Source organism: Lolium rigidum, chromosome 3, assembly GCF_022539505.1.
Source record: "Lolium rigidum isolate FL_2022 chromosome 3, APGP_CSIRO_Lrig_0.1, whole genome shotgun sequence".
NCBI classification, from domain to species: Eukaryota; Viridiplantae; Streptophyta; class Magnoliopsida; order Poales; family Poaceae; genus Lolium; species Lolium rigidum.
This window is the reverse complement of record NC_061510.1, coordinates 400235097-400251256: the sequence shown is the minus strand read 5'-3', so window position 1 is coordinate 400251256 and position 16160 is coordinate 400235097. Positions and strand designations below refer to the sequence as shown.

Below are 16160 nucleotides of genomic sequence, written 5' to 3'. Positions count from 1 at the left end.
TCAGTCTAGTTGACTGAGGGTCTGATGAGTTCCGTTGTGGACTTGCCAAGAATGGTATATTTTTGGTAGGGTCCATGTATTGATGCGTTAATCAATCTCATTCAACCGGTATCTAATAAATCTATTTGGAAGATGAGGATACCATTGAAAAAAAAGATTTCCGCATGGTATCTCTGTCGAGGTGTTATTCTTGCTAAAGATAACCTTGCAAGAAGCAACAAGCACGGATGTAAGAAATGTGTTTTCTGTCACGAAGATGAGACCTTTTTCTTCCAATATCATTTCGCTAGATTTATATGGTCAATCATTCAGATAAGTTCTATTTTACACCCACCGGAAAGTGTTGCAAATGTTTTTGGGAACTGGCTAAATGGTGTGGTATCTAGCTTTAAGTTACTAGAGAGGGAGCCACTGTCGTGATATCGTCGCTTTGGCTATGTAGAAATGACAAGTTTTTTAATAATAAAAATATTCTCTTATGCAGGTAATCTGTCGGTGTACGGTCTCCATTCATGGTTGTCGCTTCAACGTATGGAGGATCACGACCAATTTATGGAGGTGTCTACGCGATTGAAGGATACAACGAAGAAATTTTTACCCAACATAGGTGGCTACATAATCTTAGGAAATATGCTCCTCCTGTTTAGATGGATTTCAGACTTTTAGAGTTCCTTTTTGTATCGTTTTTTACTTGTTTGTTCGTAATGTGGATGGGTGTGTGCATCCTAGTTATACAGATGCTGGGTGTAATGGTTAAAACCTTTTGAGTAATAAAACGTCATTTATCAAGAAAACTTTATATTTAATTTAAGCATTCTTGATGTTCAAACTTTTTTAGAGCTCATATCTTGGCCTCTATTGTTTGTTCTATCACGATTTTTCGGTTGTGTAACAACTTTATTTAACTCGGTTTTGCCATAGGCTAAATTCATTTGTGTGATATTTTTACTTACTATATTTTTTAGTACATTATTTATTGATATATGCCTATGTCAGTGTTGTGTAATTGTTGGCATCATGTTGCATTTTTTTGGAGGTAACCATCAAGTAGACTATCAACTTTGAATCAACCTATATATTATATATATACCTCAGAGAGCCCTCATTGGGGATGGATATAGAGTTTCTATAGTAACTAAACGCTAAAGTACTCTATCCGTCCCCATGGTTCAAAATCGTCCACACTTTAAATACGAATGCATCTATAAATAATATATGTCTTTGTGTGACATTTACTTTTTGAGGGAGATAGTATTTTTTCTTACTTACTCTGGTGACTTCTAGCTGGTTCCGAGGCACGTTGTGGGCCAGGGTCACCTAATGCTAGCCATCGGGCCGGCCCGCCACCGGCCCAGCAAGGCATGGCCCAGACGGGCACGATTTTTTCGTGCCGGGCCAGGCAAACCCGCGCCTCGTACTAGGAAGAAGCATGGCCCGGCAAATTTTCGTGCCTAGTCCAGCGGCACGAAAAATCCGAGGCGGCCCATTTCGACTTGGGCACATGGAACATGCACAAAAAGCCTGCATGTTTTTTCTACTTTCATGTACATATACTATTTTGTGCCGTCCTTGGCCGGCCCATGGGCCTTAGAGTGGGAAAAGGCCTGGCCTGCTGCGGGCTTCATGCCTGGCACAGCCCGAAAGTCTCAGGCCGGGCCGGGCTTCGATGCTTCTAGTCGTGCTTCCTGTTGGCCCAAAAATACCCGGCCCGATGGCCACCATTAGGGCCACCGGAGCTGGTTCTGACTTCTGAGGCAAATTGCCGTCAACCACTGCCGCAACTCCTTGCTGGATGCAAAATATGAATAACATGTCAAAGAAAAAAAGACTCCTGCTGGATGCCTGGATGGAGGAGCCGCTGCGACGTCTAGCTTTGCCGCCGCCGGACCTAGCTCCCCCGCCGATGAGCTCCATCCCGTGAACATATTTTTGGCTGCCGATGCCCCTCCCTGTACCTGAACAGGCCGCTATGCTCAGCGGCTGGTGTCCAGCCCCCCGCGTGTGGACGGGGTCGACGAGTATGATGAGATGGGCTCGAGGAGGGCGAAGAGAGCGGCGGCACGCGGCGGGGGCGCTAAGGGGTTGGACTGCGGCGGCAATGGCGGAGTGGCTGGGGAGCAGCGGCAATGGCGGAGTGGCCGAGGAGCAACACTCGAGGTAAGAATTTTCGCAGAATTCTTCTGGATCGTCCTCCTTAGATCTCCCTGAATAATCACCAGACCGACCTGTTTGTCCATTGGTGCTGAATATACACTTGAGAGTCCACACATACTAATTATTTGGGGTACTGTGAGTGATTGGTTATCCTTCCTCATCGCCAGTCATCAAGCTCAGAAACTCCTCAAACTTGTCCACCTAAGCTTGTGCCGATACTAGTTTCGTTATGTGAACTGAACGATCTAACATCTTCCTACATGGAAAAGGAGCTCCCAGCAAACCTATCTGACATCATTCAACATGATGCCAGTACAGCTTCCAAGCTAGGGGCATTCTACAGTTTCATACAACTCTTCTGCCTTAGTGCCTTCTGTACCCATGAGTCCAGATTAAGCTCTTCAAATTAGGAGGGTTTACCTTTGGTGGTCTATGTATAATCTGTATCAATACCGTTTCCTTGATTTTTTTCTCGAGCATATACCTAAGCATGCGTCATTGTATATTAGAATAAGCCGTCGAGAAGACAGGAGCATACATGGAGGTAGCAGAGCTACAAAAGAAGTTCAAAGAAAAGGAAAAAAAAACTATACCGTTTCCTTGATGGAAGTTTGTTATACCTGTTTTTAAAATACAAGGGAGACCGTATAGCTAGAATTGACAAAAACACGCTTGCCTGTCCCTAAATGAGTCGAGATCTGGCTGGCACAATACGTGAAAGACCACTAAAAGCCACATAAAATCCATGTCCTGTATGTATTTTTGGCTGGCACAATACATCAAAAATCACTAAAAGCCACAGAAAATCCCTCTCCTATATGTATTTTTGTAGTTTTTTTTTGTAAAGAAACAATAGACTACAGAAACCATAGCAAAAACAAATTTAAAACAAATTATTATCTTTTGTAAAGAAGAAATACTGCCAAAAAGGATACATTGAATATTTCTTGAAAATCATCACTTCACAACATCCCCATTAAGTCTAGCATTGGACCCTCCTTGTTCTGTGCTTGGGACTGGCTATGCACAATTATCCGTATGATGCGTAGGCAGGGTTTCCCACCCCCTACCAAACAAAAAAGACATTTCACACGCACAATAAAACACTAAAACTAGAATTTATGTTTCAATATTTCGAGTTTTAAACGGGTTTAAAGCAACTGACTACTTAGAGGTCACAAAGCAAGTACATTATTTGGAACTTTCTTTCCTTTTTCTGAAAGAACTTCTTTTTCTTTTTCTGAAAGAACGAGTTGATCTTGTGTAGCTGCTGACATGGTTGTAGAAGTCTTCAATTAAGAATACCAACCTGTAAAATAATGTGCTACGAAGATAAATATGCATGGTTTGCGCAAATAAGAGAGCATAGCAATCTGTATGTACTTTGGAATCTAGATACTTGATTTTTTTCTTACTGGAGACATGTCTAGAAGTGGCAATAAAGACACACAGACAGACAGACATCAGTATGTCTACTTCACACAGATTGTAGTGCCCAGGATTCGGTATCCTGCGATTATAGAGGCTAATTTATACTGCAACAAATGGACTTCTTGAGTGCTTCCTTAATTCAGAATTCCAAATATTTATTTCACTATATTGTGGCACATATGCTTAATGGGATCCTACAAATATTTAATAGTTATAAACCGAAGAAAGCAAACATGTGTGGCAAAGGTATCCCCTAGCTTATAGCATAAGTAAAAGGGATATGCATGACAGTTAAAAGTGTGTAAAGAAGAAATAGAAACTAGTATACTTGGCATGCGACCAAATAAACAATGTGCGTGCAGTATATACTATGTAGCTGTACTCAATACAGGCTGGAGACAGTGATCATTAAGCAAGGTAACTATGTCTCGCCTGCAAAAGTAAGAAAATAAGGATATACTATATGGATTAGGTAGAGGGATCTCAAGACTACACTAGCTATAGCTAGCCCGAAAAAAATATGAATGTGATGAAGAGCAGGGTGGAGAGGTATGTATACCATATCTTGTGAGAGAAAGGAATGGATAGTTGGGATGGACTTGGACTGCATGCGTCAAAGCTGCCTCTGCCTCCTCCACCTCATGTGCGTGGGCGCCCGTGCAGATGATATTAACTTCTGCTTTCTCCAGCAAAGGGAGGTTCATTAAGCTACTGAAATCAAAGTCGAATTTGGAATCCTTCAAAGACCGCACATGGACTTGGAATCTGATGGATTCAATGCTCGGCATAGCTCCCTTGAGAGCCAGCAGCGGTGCTGGCGTGGCATAGTGTTTCAACTTGGGGAATAACCCTCCACTGCATTCGCATGGAGGATCAGAGCCACCGCCAGCAGAAATTCTGATAATCAGCTGCATAGTGAGAAGCTCCGGGAACCTCCCAAGAACCTCAATATCTTGTTCCTTCACATCCTTCAGACTCACCCATACATAGGTGAGGTTTGGAAGAAGCGATGAATTGATCCACATCGGCAGCCTGGAGGATACAGTGGCTAGGAACAGTTCACGGAGTTGTCCAGAGGGCACATGGGTCTCCAAGTTGGCCTCCTTGGTCGACCAAATACCCAGAACTTGGATTTTCTGCAGCTTTTCTAGTGATTCCGCCAAAGCTTTGCACTTCCAGCCCTCCACACCCAACTCCCCAATATAAATATTGAGCCTCCTTAGCTCTGTCAGCTTGCTCAGTTCCTTCACAAAGTTTGGGGATTCGCTGACATTGTCCACAGATAGGTCTTCCAGGGATGCCAGGTTTCCCATCCATTCCGGCACTCTTACACAACCATGCTCCATACTGATGCGCTTGAGCTGCCTCAGTCGACCAATGCCCCGCGGCAGCTCTTCTACTGCAGTTTGCCTTATGTCCAGTGTCTGCAGAAACTTCAAATCTCCAATTTCTTCCGGTAGTTCAGATATAGCAGTGCACCGTACTCCAAGATACCTCAACTGAAGTAACTTCCCAAGATGCTTCAGATTATAAGAATGTACATTATTGCATCCTTGAAAATCTAGGACACGCAGAACTTCAAATTTTGTAAGTGAAGGCATCATATCGATGCAGCATCCAGTGGCATTAAATGATCTCAGTTGTCGAGTGCCTGTGTTAGCCAAAGGGCCCTGTTTATCTATGATTCCGTTTTGGATTGCTAACCTACGAACATTGCCTTGCAAGGACATGCATTGCTCATCACTACCTAATATGGTAACAAAATTTTCTTCTTTTGACAAGGAACATATCATATCAAGTACCATGTCATGGACATAGCAACCAATGACGTCACCATGGTGTACTTCTTGAAATGGACGGATCATACTTCTGTTAATAAGCTCGTTGAAGTATTTCTCTCCAACCTCAAATAGTGTCATGTCAGGTTCCTCGTGTACAAATCCTTTTGCTACCTGTTGTGAAATGTATATGTGGATTGCCTAGCCCTTTCCATCAGTTCGGACTTTTGGTTCAAGTGGCTAGTGCATGAAGCTTAACACTACCCACTTCCATATCAATTCTACTCTGTATATCCGCTGATCCTCTGGGTATATACTTAGATGCAATAAGCAAGTTCTTAGATAAGAAGGCATATCATAATAGCCATATAACAGTATCTTTCTCATGTTCTTGACATCTTCATTTTGTCCTGAACCAAAACCAATAGAGCTGTACACCTTAGACCAACCATTCCTTGGTTTACTGGCCAACAAACTAGCTATGGTAATGATAGCTAACGGTACACCACCACATTTACATAAAATTTTCTCAGATAGCTCAGCTTGTTGTTCGTAATGGCATTTCCTTTTATCACTAGATAATCTTGTATAGAATAATTCTTTAGACTCCTTGGGAGAAAGTGGTTTTATCCTGTAAACATCACCAGCCTTTCTGGCGACTTCAAAAATTCGAGTAGTTGTGATTATTCTACTTCCAAAATCTTTATCCATAAATGCACATCTGATTATTCCCCATGTTTTGGTATCCCATACATCGTCAATAACGATGAAGTACCTATCCGCATTACAGCACCACAGCCATGAATTAGTAAACCAGTTGATTATCTACAGAAAAACAACAAACGCGACAAATCACCTCGACCGGTGAGGAATCTAAACATGTCATTATTCAGTGTACATCACCACGATGTAAGTTGAAGTAAACTAAAGCTGCTAGAGAAGGACATGCATTACATTTTTTCATTAGTTACCCAGATCTCTAACGTAACCCAAATAATCATTGAATGAACGTGAGGAAACAGTAGAGATATATCCAAGAAAAAGGCACAATTTGCTTTTTTGTCTTCTAAAAATCATAAGAATATCCCTAGGGTACCCAATAAAATCCCACACGACATTGAGTTAATCCCAAACATAATTAAGGACATTTGAAGCAAAATAAGCCACTCATTACTTACTTAGATTCAATTTTTATGCCTCTTAGATGCATCACTCAAGTGATCAAATACAGTGTTGATATATAAATAGATTTATGCATATATTTATGAGAATACTATAATTACCATCAATGTTATTGAGATACGTGCCGAGTAGATAAAAATACGAACTGAAGTATACTAGGGTGGGTGGATACCTCTTGTTCATGAGTTGTTCTCTAAGTTCATTGATGAGCTGCCTTTCATCCAACATGGCTAGATTGAAATCCATGTACCTTTGCTTGTCGAGTTCAAGGAGAATATCCTTGAAAACTTTCTTTGGGTTGGGATTACGGCCCACCACAACAAATGCTTTGCAAGCATATTGTGCTTGAAGCCTGTCATACACTTCTTTCGCAAGGGTCGTCTTGCCTAATCCCCCAAATCCGAAAATGGATAGAATCTTTAGCTGGGGTTTGGACACAATATCTTCATCAGCGAGCCTCTTGATTAGCTCATCCATTGCCTCTGCGGTACCAACAATCTCTTGATTTTCTTTGTAGAGAGCTAACAAGCGAGGGTCAATGGCAGTTGTGGCTGCTGAATTAGCAACAACACTGTCAACTCTATACCTGTCACGCCGGTCAGCCACCTCCTTGACTCGAACCTTGATGTCTTTGATCTCACCGGCTATCCGATCTCGAGTTTTGCCCTTGGTGAGCAAGTCTCCCATCTGCTTCATGAGCTGTTTGAGCTTTTGCGAGTTGGCAGCAGACTCAAAACCTTTGACATGCACTAGGAATCTGTCAACGACATCCTCCATATCGTAGGACAAATCCCTAACGTTGTCAGCCCAGATCTTTACCAGCTCATCAAGCTGGTCCCGCGGCACGTCCGACACCTTGCTGAGGGCAGCGTGCATGCTCCTCAGCTCTCTCTCCAGCAACTTGACATCTTTCTTGATGCCCTTCTGCAGCTTGTACTTCTCGTTCAGAAGCTCGATTAACTTGGGGAGCAGGGAACCCATTGCGCCTGTTGCCAGATCCATGTCTATGCTCGGCCTCTTAAGTAATTGCTTTGTTGTATATTGAGAAGTGCATAGTGGTTGCTGCCAATGTGGGTGCTGCAGGGTTGCTCTTTGTAGTTATAGCAAGATGGATGATACATTTGTTTTGGCGTATGCATGCATCCCAAAGTCAACTGCCTCGGCTGTATAACCTGCACTAGTATATGGTCAGCTGTATAATCACACAGATCTAGGCGTTGAATACACAATCTATTCACGTGCATGTGGTTCCCTTTTGTCAATGCTCTTGTAAGCGTGCAGATCCAGACTTAATGGCTGGCTGTTTGTGCATAATTTTTTCATTAATGCAGGAGACTTAACTTGATTAGGCATAAAAGTCCTAAAAGAACTTAGATCACACGATCACGAGCTTTCACACATATATACATCTCCAATATCAGATACTTTCAGGAAGTGATTAATTAGCAAATATATTGGACTGCAAAATGAGTTAAGTTGTTCAGTCTCTAGACTATCAACCACTGTGGCACCTATCTCATCGTCATCAAAGTTGTCTAAACCTTCCGGTTGTAGAACAATATTAGCTTGATGGTGCATGCATATGGCATGATTAATCATAGAATATTTTAATTAACGCGGGACAGTCTCGATCCATCACACAGGGATCCTTCGAGCTCTTCTCGGCCCAAGCGAATGATCGATCCATGGCACTGTCATCCTTCTTCATAATTCAATTTAGCCTTACCTTAAATACTCTGTTCCTGATACTGCTCAATCCCTGTTTAGTACATGGCTCCCTAGATTTGTGAAGCAAGATAAAAAAAAAAAGCTGATTACAGCTGGAATTACTCTGGTTTTCTGCACTCTGTTGAAAGTTCCTGAAGATGCTTGTTGTAATAATAAACAGATCATTGATCGTTTTGCTATCATTCATCTGGTGGGGCATTGATTAACTACCGAGTCAATTATGCAGACAAAAAAGGCAAACAAAGAATCGCTACTCTTGGGGGTAAATTTCTTTGGACAGTTAGCAACTGAAGTTCTCAAATCTGTGTACGTCTACTGGATGCTGGATGATGAGGAAACATACTTGCTGACTCAAGGGTGAAAACTTGAAGCAAAGATGATGTTCTGAATATCTTAGCTGGAGAAGCTAAGTTCTCCTGGGAACAAACAATAGAACAAACAAGGAATCCTGTATATTTCCCATGGTGGTAAATTTCTTTGGACAGTTAGCAACTGAAGTTCTCAAATCTGGTGTAAGTCTACTGGATGCTGGACGATGAGGAAACATACTTGCTATCTCAAGGATGAAAACTTGAAGCAAAGATGATGTTCTGAATATCTTAGCTGGAGAAGCTAAGTTCTCCTGGGAACAAACAATAGAACAAACAAGGAATCCTGTATATTGCCCATGGTGGGGCTTGACTGTTTTCTTTTTTCCTTCTTTCGAACTGGTGTAGAAACTTGTGGTTGATAATGGAAATCAGAGGGCCTCCCTCTCCTCTTAAAAGAATTAAGGTGGGAGTGCTATGTCCACATAATCGCTGAGCAAATAGATACCTCAAGAAGAACAATGTGCCATGTTGCTGTAAACCGAGAAAAACTTCTAAGTAACATATAAAATGGTCTACGATTAATCAAATAAGGAAGCTCAATGGTTGGTTGTCGCACCAGTAATTTGGTGTTAACTGAGGAGAGAATGGTTTATTATTTGTCTTCGCTGAGAGAAGAGCGAACAACGTTGCTGCCTCCACGCTTCCTCCGGATTCTTTTCAGTCCTTTCCACACTTCCTCCGGATTCATCAGCATCATGTCAGTCAGGTTTCTTGAAATGTCAGAAAATTCTGCTTCCTGGGTAACCACCAGAGACATTTGTTTGTCCATTGTACGTACTGTTGACAAGAAGGTTGATGATACTTAGTGGCATTGTTTATTTCCTGAACGTTTCGATCATAGCCTATTTGTTACGGGCAGCAATGTTAGCCCGTACTGTTTCGTCATCTTCTTGCAGTATTAACTACCATCGGATGCAAGTTCAGTACAACCAGAAAAAACAAATAGGTTTACTATTTTAGGAGAACACCAAATAACATCTAAACCCAACGGCCCTAATGCCAGGGCTAAGCATTAGGCCCCCAGCCGACAGTTAACAGCAACACACAAAATAATGGCAGCACATAAGAGCTTAAGGCATTGTATACGTCTCAACACCTCACATACAACGTCAGATTCTTCCAAACATGCATGGTTCTGAAATATCAAAATTGCAACCACCATCCACTTCCTAATGTGAAACATCATCCAAGCACAAGGAAACATCGATGATAAGCTAGGCAGACAACCTAGTTCATCCTCCTGACCAGCTGGTTGATGTAGTTCTCACGGTTACCGGCATCACCACCCTCAACGTAGTGGTTCCTCTTCTTCTTGAGGCCACCCAGAGGCGCCTTCAGCTTGAATGGCCAGAGGAAGTTGTTGGCCTCCTTGAAGTGTGGGCCAACGCTCAGGATCTCATGGACAAGGTCCTCAATGCAGATGATGTTGTGCTTTCCCAGACCCTGATACGAATACCAAAAATGTCAGAATTATACCCTAGTTACATATATAGCTAACAAATATATAAGCCACATGCAGATAATCAATCAAGGACAACTAACCTCCTCGATGACTTTGTTGTTGGACAGAGGAATCCTTTGCTTGTTGAGCTTTCCATAACCCCTCTTGTAGATCAACTCCCTAACACTCTTGAGGTTGGGGTACCTACAAAGAGATACTTTAGTAAATTAGTGAAAATGGAACATCTTATACTATAGCACTACCCAGATCTTTGACTAGTAACACTTTGGATGTCAAAAAAGTAAATTCATTAAATACAATTTCCAGCTAAAACAACAGGTAAGCAAATGCAGAATCAACTCCTGAGTATTAGTTTAATACTAAGATTATATAGGCACTTTAAAATCCTCTGAGCAAGATAAATTGGATAATGTCAACGTCAATACAGGCATAGAATCTTGAAGGAATGTACCCTCACAAACATAAATGTACTTATAACATACCCATAAGCAACATATGGCTCAACCCTGCGCAGCATGTTGATGGTGGCCTTGTTGACCTTCAGGAAGACTCCATTGAAGATCTACAAAACAAAAACAATTTAGCACAATGAACAAAAATAGCAATCATTTTAAACAAGAAATGAACAGAGACAACCAACTACCCACCTGCCTCAAACGCAGAAGCTGCAAGATCTTCTTGGTCTTTGGGTGCATAGCATTGATACTGCACTCAAGTAAATTGACACAATTAGCATCCACTTACTCAGACACTATAAGAACATGCATATCATGACATACAGTGGCAAGGCCAGGTAACTCACCCACGGATACGGACAACAAACAGAAGCTTGGCCTCAGGGCTGACGTAGAACCCACCCTTCAACCTAGCCTCACGCTTAAGCTGAACTAGCTCCTTCTCCTGCAAGCAAAACCAGGATCAGTGTTTTTCCAACTTAGTTGGGCGACTGGGATAGAAAAACCATTAGAAGCAGGCACTAATTCTCCCATCAAACATTTTGATGATCTCTGAACTTAAACATCAATTAACATCAATTTTGAACAATGTCTGACTACCAATTGTGAACAATGTCTATCAATTCTGAACAATCTTTGCAGCAATTTATACAAAATAGTTTATATTCAGGACAGTAAGACAGAACACCTATGTCATCCTTCAATAGTGCAGGCTTGATATCATTTTACTGCAAGCTGGCCTAGGTCATTATCTCTACTAACAATGGCAATGGAACATACCCCTACAAAAATGTGCACATTCCTAAGTTACCGCGGCAACATGGATAGTGAATATTACATGCATGTAAGTTTCTACAATTGTCCACGCGAGACTAACATCTATGTTGCATTGAATCTAATTTTATGTCAAACACAGCATCGACAACCTATTCAAGCCCACCGCAAGCCAACGATGTACTGACAGATCTCACACAGCGCGCGAACGAACAAACCGCAAAGAGGCAGGTGGATCGAGCGTGGGCAGCGATCTGACCTGGGCATCGTACTCCTCGGCGTACTGCTTGGCGCGGGCGAAGATGACCTTGCGGTTCTCGGTCGACTTCTTCTTCTCCTCGACGGCCTTGGTCTTGGCCTCGGCGGCCCAGCCGTCGGCCCGCTTCGTCTTCTTGAGGAAGCTCTCCGGCACCACCTTGGCCGCCTCCGTCGACATCTGCGCGCAACCACAACCGCTCCACGGATCAGATCGAGGCGGCAAGCGGGAGCAAATGCCTTGGTCGTGCGCTTACCTTGATGAGCGAGCTTCCCTGCGAGAGGAGGAGAGGACGGGAGAGAGAGAGCGGCGGGACGAGAGAGAAGCGGCGGCGGGTGATGGGAATGGCTTATGTAAGGTCTCGGGGTTTGGGGCTAGGGTTTCGGAAGAGATCCGACGGCTGCGATCGTCCTGATGGGCTATCACGGGCCGCAAATACGGCCCAACTTAACGAAACCTGCTCGCACGTAAGGCCCACCAAACCTATTGGTTCAGGCCCATCCAATCTCCAGAAACACATTCGCAGCGGCCTCACCGCTTCCCGGACGCCGTCGACGTCGCCGGAGGGATGCCAGCTCCGCCGCCCCCGCTCTCCTCACCATGCCGCCGGACGTGCTTCCTTCTGGCCATCCTCTCCCTGCTCTCCTCCGCGCGCAGGTGCGCCCCTCTCGCTCTCTCCATCCACACCTCTTCCCCGTACAGTGCGCCAACACCTCCCCCACGGGTTCCTTCCCCGCAGCAGCCTGGAGGCAGAGGACGCGCGGTCCCTCCGCGTCGGCGATGAGCTTCTAGCCGAGGCGATGCCGCTCCGGCACGGCCGGAGGCTCTACAGGCTGGCCGGGCTGCGGCCGCATGCCTTCTACGAAGTCAAGATCTCCTACCCGGCCTCTGTACGGTCCGCTCCTTCCCGTCGAGATGGCCCACCGATCCGTTGCGGCTTCTTGTTCTTGAATGCGCTGCTTGTGGCTGCAGATACCGTCCAGCTTCTCGATTCGGCTGGTGAACGAGCCTGATGCCGTGGAGGATTCGGGGAGCAAGAACAGGAGGCTGCTCAACACGGAGAAGATCATCTTCAAGGCTGAGAGCACCGAGCCGGTTGGTATTCGGTGACACTTTAGCTGGATTTGCTGCTTGGCTGCGGAATTGGACTGCACGCGCATGGTTTATAATGCTGTTCCTGATTGAATATATAGGTTTATGTTCTTGTCACGGTGGAGCCTGAAGGTGTGGTTGCAAAGCCAAATGTATCGGAGAGAGAGCTTGCGCTGTTCAACATTGGTAAGCTTCTATATTTCGCTGCTTCTCTACACCTCATTTTTCCGTTGTGATGTACGGATATTCCAAACTAAATAGGCAATAACAATCGGTATGCTCGAGTGCTAGACTATTTGTAGTGTTTGTTTGTGTTTACTTTGTCCTGCAATATTCTAATGAGATTAGTCCAACCAGGACAGCAAGTATTGTAATAGTAACTATCATGCTGAGCTTACCACTAGATTCATCTGGTTGCCCGTAGAATGAACTTTTGCTTTGACAACATCACGAATTTGAAACATATCAGTGCTCAATGTCATTTCCCAGTTTATCTATGGAGTAAATGTCTTGAAATCTGCTGACATCCTTCCATACAACAAAATAACTTTTCAGCCCCAAGTACTAATGTGTGATTAATTGTATTGGTGAAGTAGATGATCTGCAGCCAGAACTTCTAGACGATATTGACATAAGCCACCTAAAGTAACCATTTAAAGGAAAATTAAACCATTGTTCACTAACCTAACAGAATATTACCATTTAAAGGAAAATTAAAGCATTGTTCACTAACCTAACAGAATATTACCAATTAAAAGAAAATTAAAGCATTGTTCACTAACCTAACAGAATATTACCATTTAAGTGAAAATGAATGCATTATTTACTAACCTAACAGAACATTACCATTTAAGTGAAAATGAATGCATTATTTACTAACCTAACAGAATAACAGTTGCTAGAAGATCCTCCATTTTGTTTTCACTATTTACTTTTTATTTTTATGCAACTTATGTGTCCTTATATGTTTTGCATGACAACAATATTCTTTTGGAACTGTGGTGAACAGTGTGCTGTTCTAGAAGTTAGTTTAGTATGAATGCCTTCTATTCCCAATTTCCCATTAAAGGGTGAAGCATTCTGTTGTGTCTTCTGGCCATAAAATATAAATAATTATGTTCTCATTGCCACTACCTGACTTGATGAATTTTATCACAGCTGAATTGCATTAGTACGACTGTACCAAATTCTCTTTCAATGCAATCATACCTAATGATTTTGCCCCATTTCACTATAAAAAAAGAGGATATAGCCGAACTTTGTTCAATTTGAGAATGACATTTCATTGACCAGATCAAACTTTGAAAGTGGTTTTTAGAAAGTTGGCCTAGTAGAGATCCGTGCAGTGGTGAAGCCTGTGTCCGGCCACCCCCGGTTGCTGCCTGGGCTCTGCCTAGTGCCTAGGAGCCTCCATGGAAATTATAGAAGGAACAAGGGATCATTTAGCATTTTACTTGGGCAAATGCCCATCAGCCAGGTGCCTTTTTACGTTGCCAAGGCTCTGCATGGGCTGGCTCCGCCACTGGATCCATGGATTCTGGGTTATGTTTTTTTAGTTGATTCTTCTTTTAATGCTTGCATTTTAAAGCTTTTTGCACATTGTTTCCATTTTGCTTCAGTGCCTGTATTTCTACAGAAGCTGTACAATCTAACGATTAGCTGCACCCAATCTAAAATATGGCTCTTGCACAATAGTATTACACAAACATTAGCTGTAGGTTCCTAGTAAAAATTTATTTGCAGTGAAGCTTTAATCTGAGGCGATATGAATTAGCATAAAAAGTAGGCACGTTTAGTTGGAGAGACATATTTCATTGGCTATGGTCAAAATTCAAAATTGATCTTCAGACAGATGGGCCTAGTAGAGATCTTGGGTTTCTGAGTATCTTTTCTGGTTACTTGGCCTTCTAGTACTTGGTTTCTAAAGTTTTTTACATATTGGTTGCGTTTTGCTTCAGTGACTGTATTTCCACAGAAGCTGTACTCAAATCTATAAAAATTTAAAGCGGCTTCATGCACAGTGGTACTATACACAGACCTTAGTTCTAGGTTCTTGGTTCCTAGTGAACTTCTATATGCAAGTAAGTTTGGTTTCTCCAAGTCCATGTGAATGAGCATCAATGAGTAGGCTTCAACTGGTACTACTGTACACACAAGCATCAATAACTATAAGCAGTGAACTTTCACGTTCATAAGGCAGAAAAGGGAAGCTGAGTTACTCCAAGACCATCTGATTAGCATCAATATGTATGGGCAACCCCTGTTTGGTAAACCGATGGATACACATAGCCAGTAGTCTCTAATATAAATTATTTACCATCGCCGTTATGGAGGAATATAATAAAGGGATAGCAAGAGCATCATGTAAAATAATTCCATTCAACCTCTTTAATTGGTTCAAATTAGTTATGTCTACCTTTTTCCTTTATTTACTTCTGATTATCATTGTCTGGCTTTTCTATGGATTGCTTTGAGCACCATAATAATAACGTTTCTAATCCTGATTTGTGATTTTCATTGTGGTGCAGTTTGCGATGAACTTCTTCTAGGGATCCCACACTTTGCCTGGTGGGTTGGAATTGCAGCACTAATTTCCATTGTGTTGGCATCATTGGCACCGCATTTCCTCCCGCTGCACAGACTCCTTAACTACGAAGCCGCGGAGTCAAGCAGTGTCCATGCAGCCAAGATTTCGTGACCGACTGGAGCATGCTGCTTTATTAATGTTTGGTTTTTCATATTAGACTAGTGTATCTTGTTCTTTCTCCTCTCTTTCCTTTCTGCCTTGTACCAGACGCAGTTGTTCAAACATCTGATGGTGACTCAACAACCCTAGGTGTTCATTGCTAGATATATCATTTCGATCTTGTACGGCTGCCTCATCAATGTATAGAATTCGATTTTATTGAATGTTTTGCCACTTGAAAGAATGGACCACAGATTTCCCATGTGTTTTAGATGCTGATTTTCCCATGCTCGTCTTGCTCTTGTGATTGGAAGGGGACCGGTCTCATTCTCTCTTCTTTTTTTTGCGGGAAGGGACCGGTCTCATTCTCATTATCTCACATCAAGTCACCGGTGTTAGAGGTCAGTAGTTAACACTTGACAAGCAACAAAACAGTTCTGAATCATCCATATTATCAGTTATAATCTCCTGATAGAAAACAAACTGCTAAGCTTGCACGGGCACTCTCTCAAAAGATACTGAGCTGTCTATCCAATGTAATTTAAACATCGGCCATGACTGAATCTTTTTTGTTAAGGCTCCTCTTGATTGATGCCGACGAGATGACCAAGTAGAGATAACAGCGTGATTGCCCGTATCCATCATCACCAATAATTCACCATCACTCGTAGTGGTGCTTCAAAATTAAGGTGAAAAGAACCCGTACCGGCCGATGCATCTGGCCTCAAGAGGGAAGAAGCCCATGCACGTCATGGATGGTACTGAAAAATTGGACCTAAATATTGAGCGGG

General features: G+C 42.7%; 3 protein-coding genes across 3 annotated transcripts; 1 reads left to right on the top strand and 2 right to left on the bottom strand.

Annotated features, from left to right (window-relative positions):
• Positions 1-1587: 1587 nt before the first annotated feature.
• On the bottom strand, positions 1588-7547 carry LOC124697753 (disease resistance protein Pik-2-like). Its single transcript, XM_047230297.1, has 4 exons — positions 6718-7547; positions 5628-6138; positions 4145-5537; positions 1588-2225 (listed from the first exon to the last, which is right to left on the bottom strand). Exons 1-4 carry the CDS (start codon positions 7545-7547, stop codon positions 1588-1590), a joined length of 3372 nt encoding a protein of 1123 aa, XP_047086253.1.
• Positions 7548-9694: 2147 nt separating this feature from the next.
• On the bottom strand, positions 9695-11932 carry LOC124704610 (60S ribosomal protein L7-3-like). The gene is made up of 7 exons (XM_047236881.1): positions 11848-11932; positions 11595-11771; positions 10909-11006; positions 10754-10811; positions 10589-10668; positions 10187-10289; positions 9695-10087 (listed from the first exon to the last, which is right to left on the bottom strand). Exons 2-7 carry the CDS (start codon positions 11769-11771, stop codon positions 9872-9874), a joined length of 732 nt encoding a protein of 243 aa, XP_047092837.1. The 5' UTR covers positions 11848-11932; the 3' UTR covers positions 9695-9871.
• Positions 11933-12141: 209 nt separating this feature from the next.
• On the top strand, positions 12142-15613 carry LOC124704611. The gene is made up of 5 exons (XM_047236883.1): positions 12142-12248; positions 12331-12481; positions 12564-12686; positions 12785-12869; positions 15212-15613. The coding sequence occupies exons 1-5, from the start codon at positions 12160-12162 to the stop codon at positions 15379-15381; spliced, it is 618 nt and encodes a 205-aa protein (XP_047092839.1). The 5' UTR covers positions 12142-12159; the 3' UTR covers positions 15382-15613.
• The last annotated feature ends 547 nt before the right edge of the window (positions 15614-16160 follow it).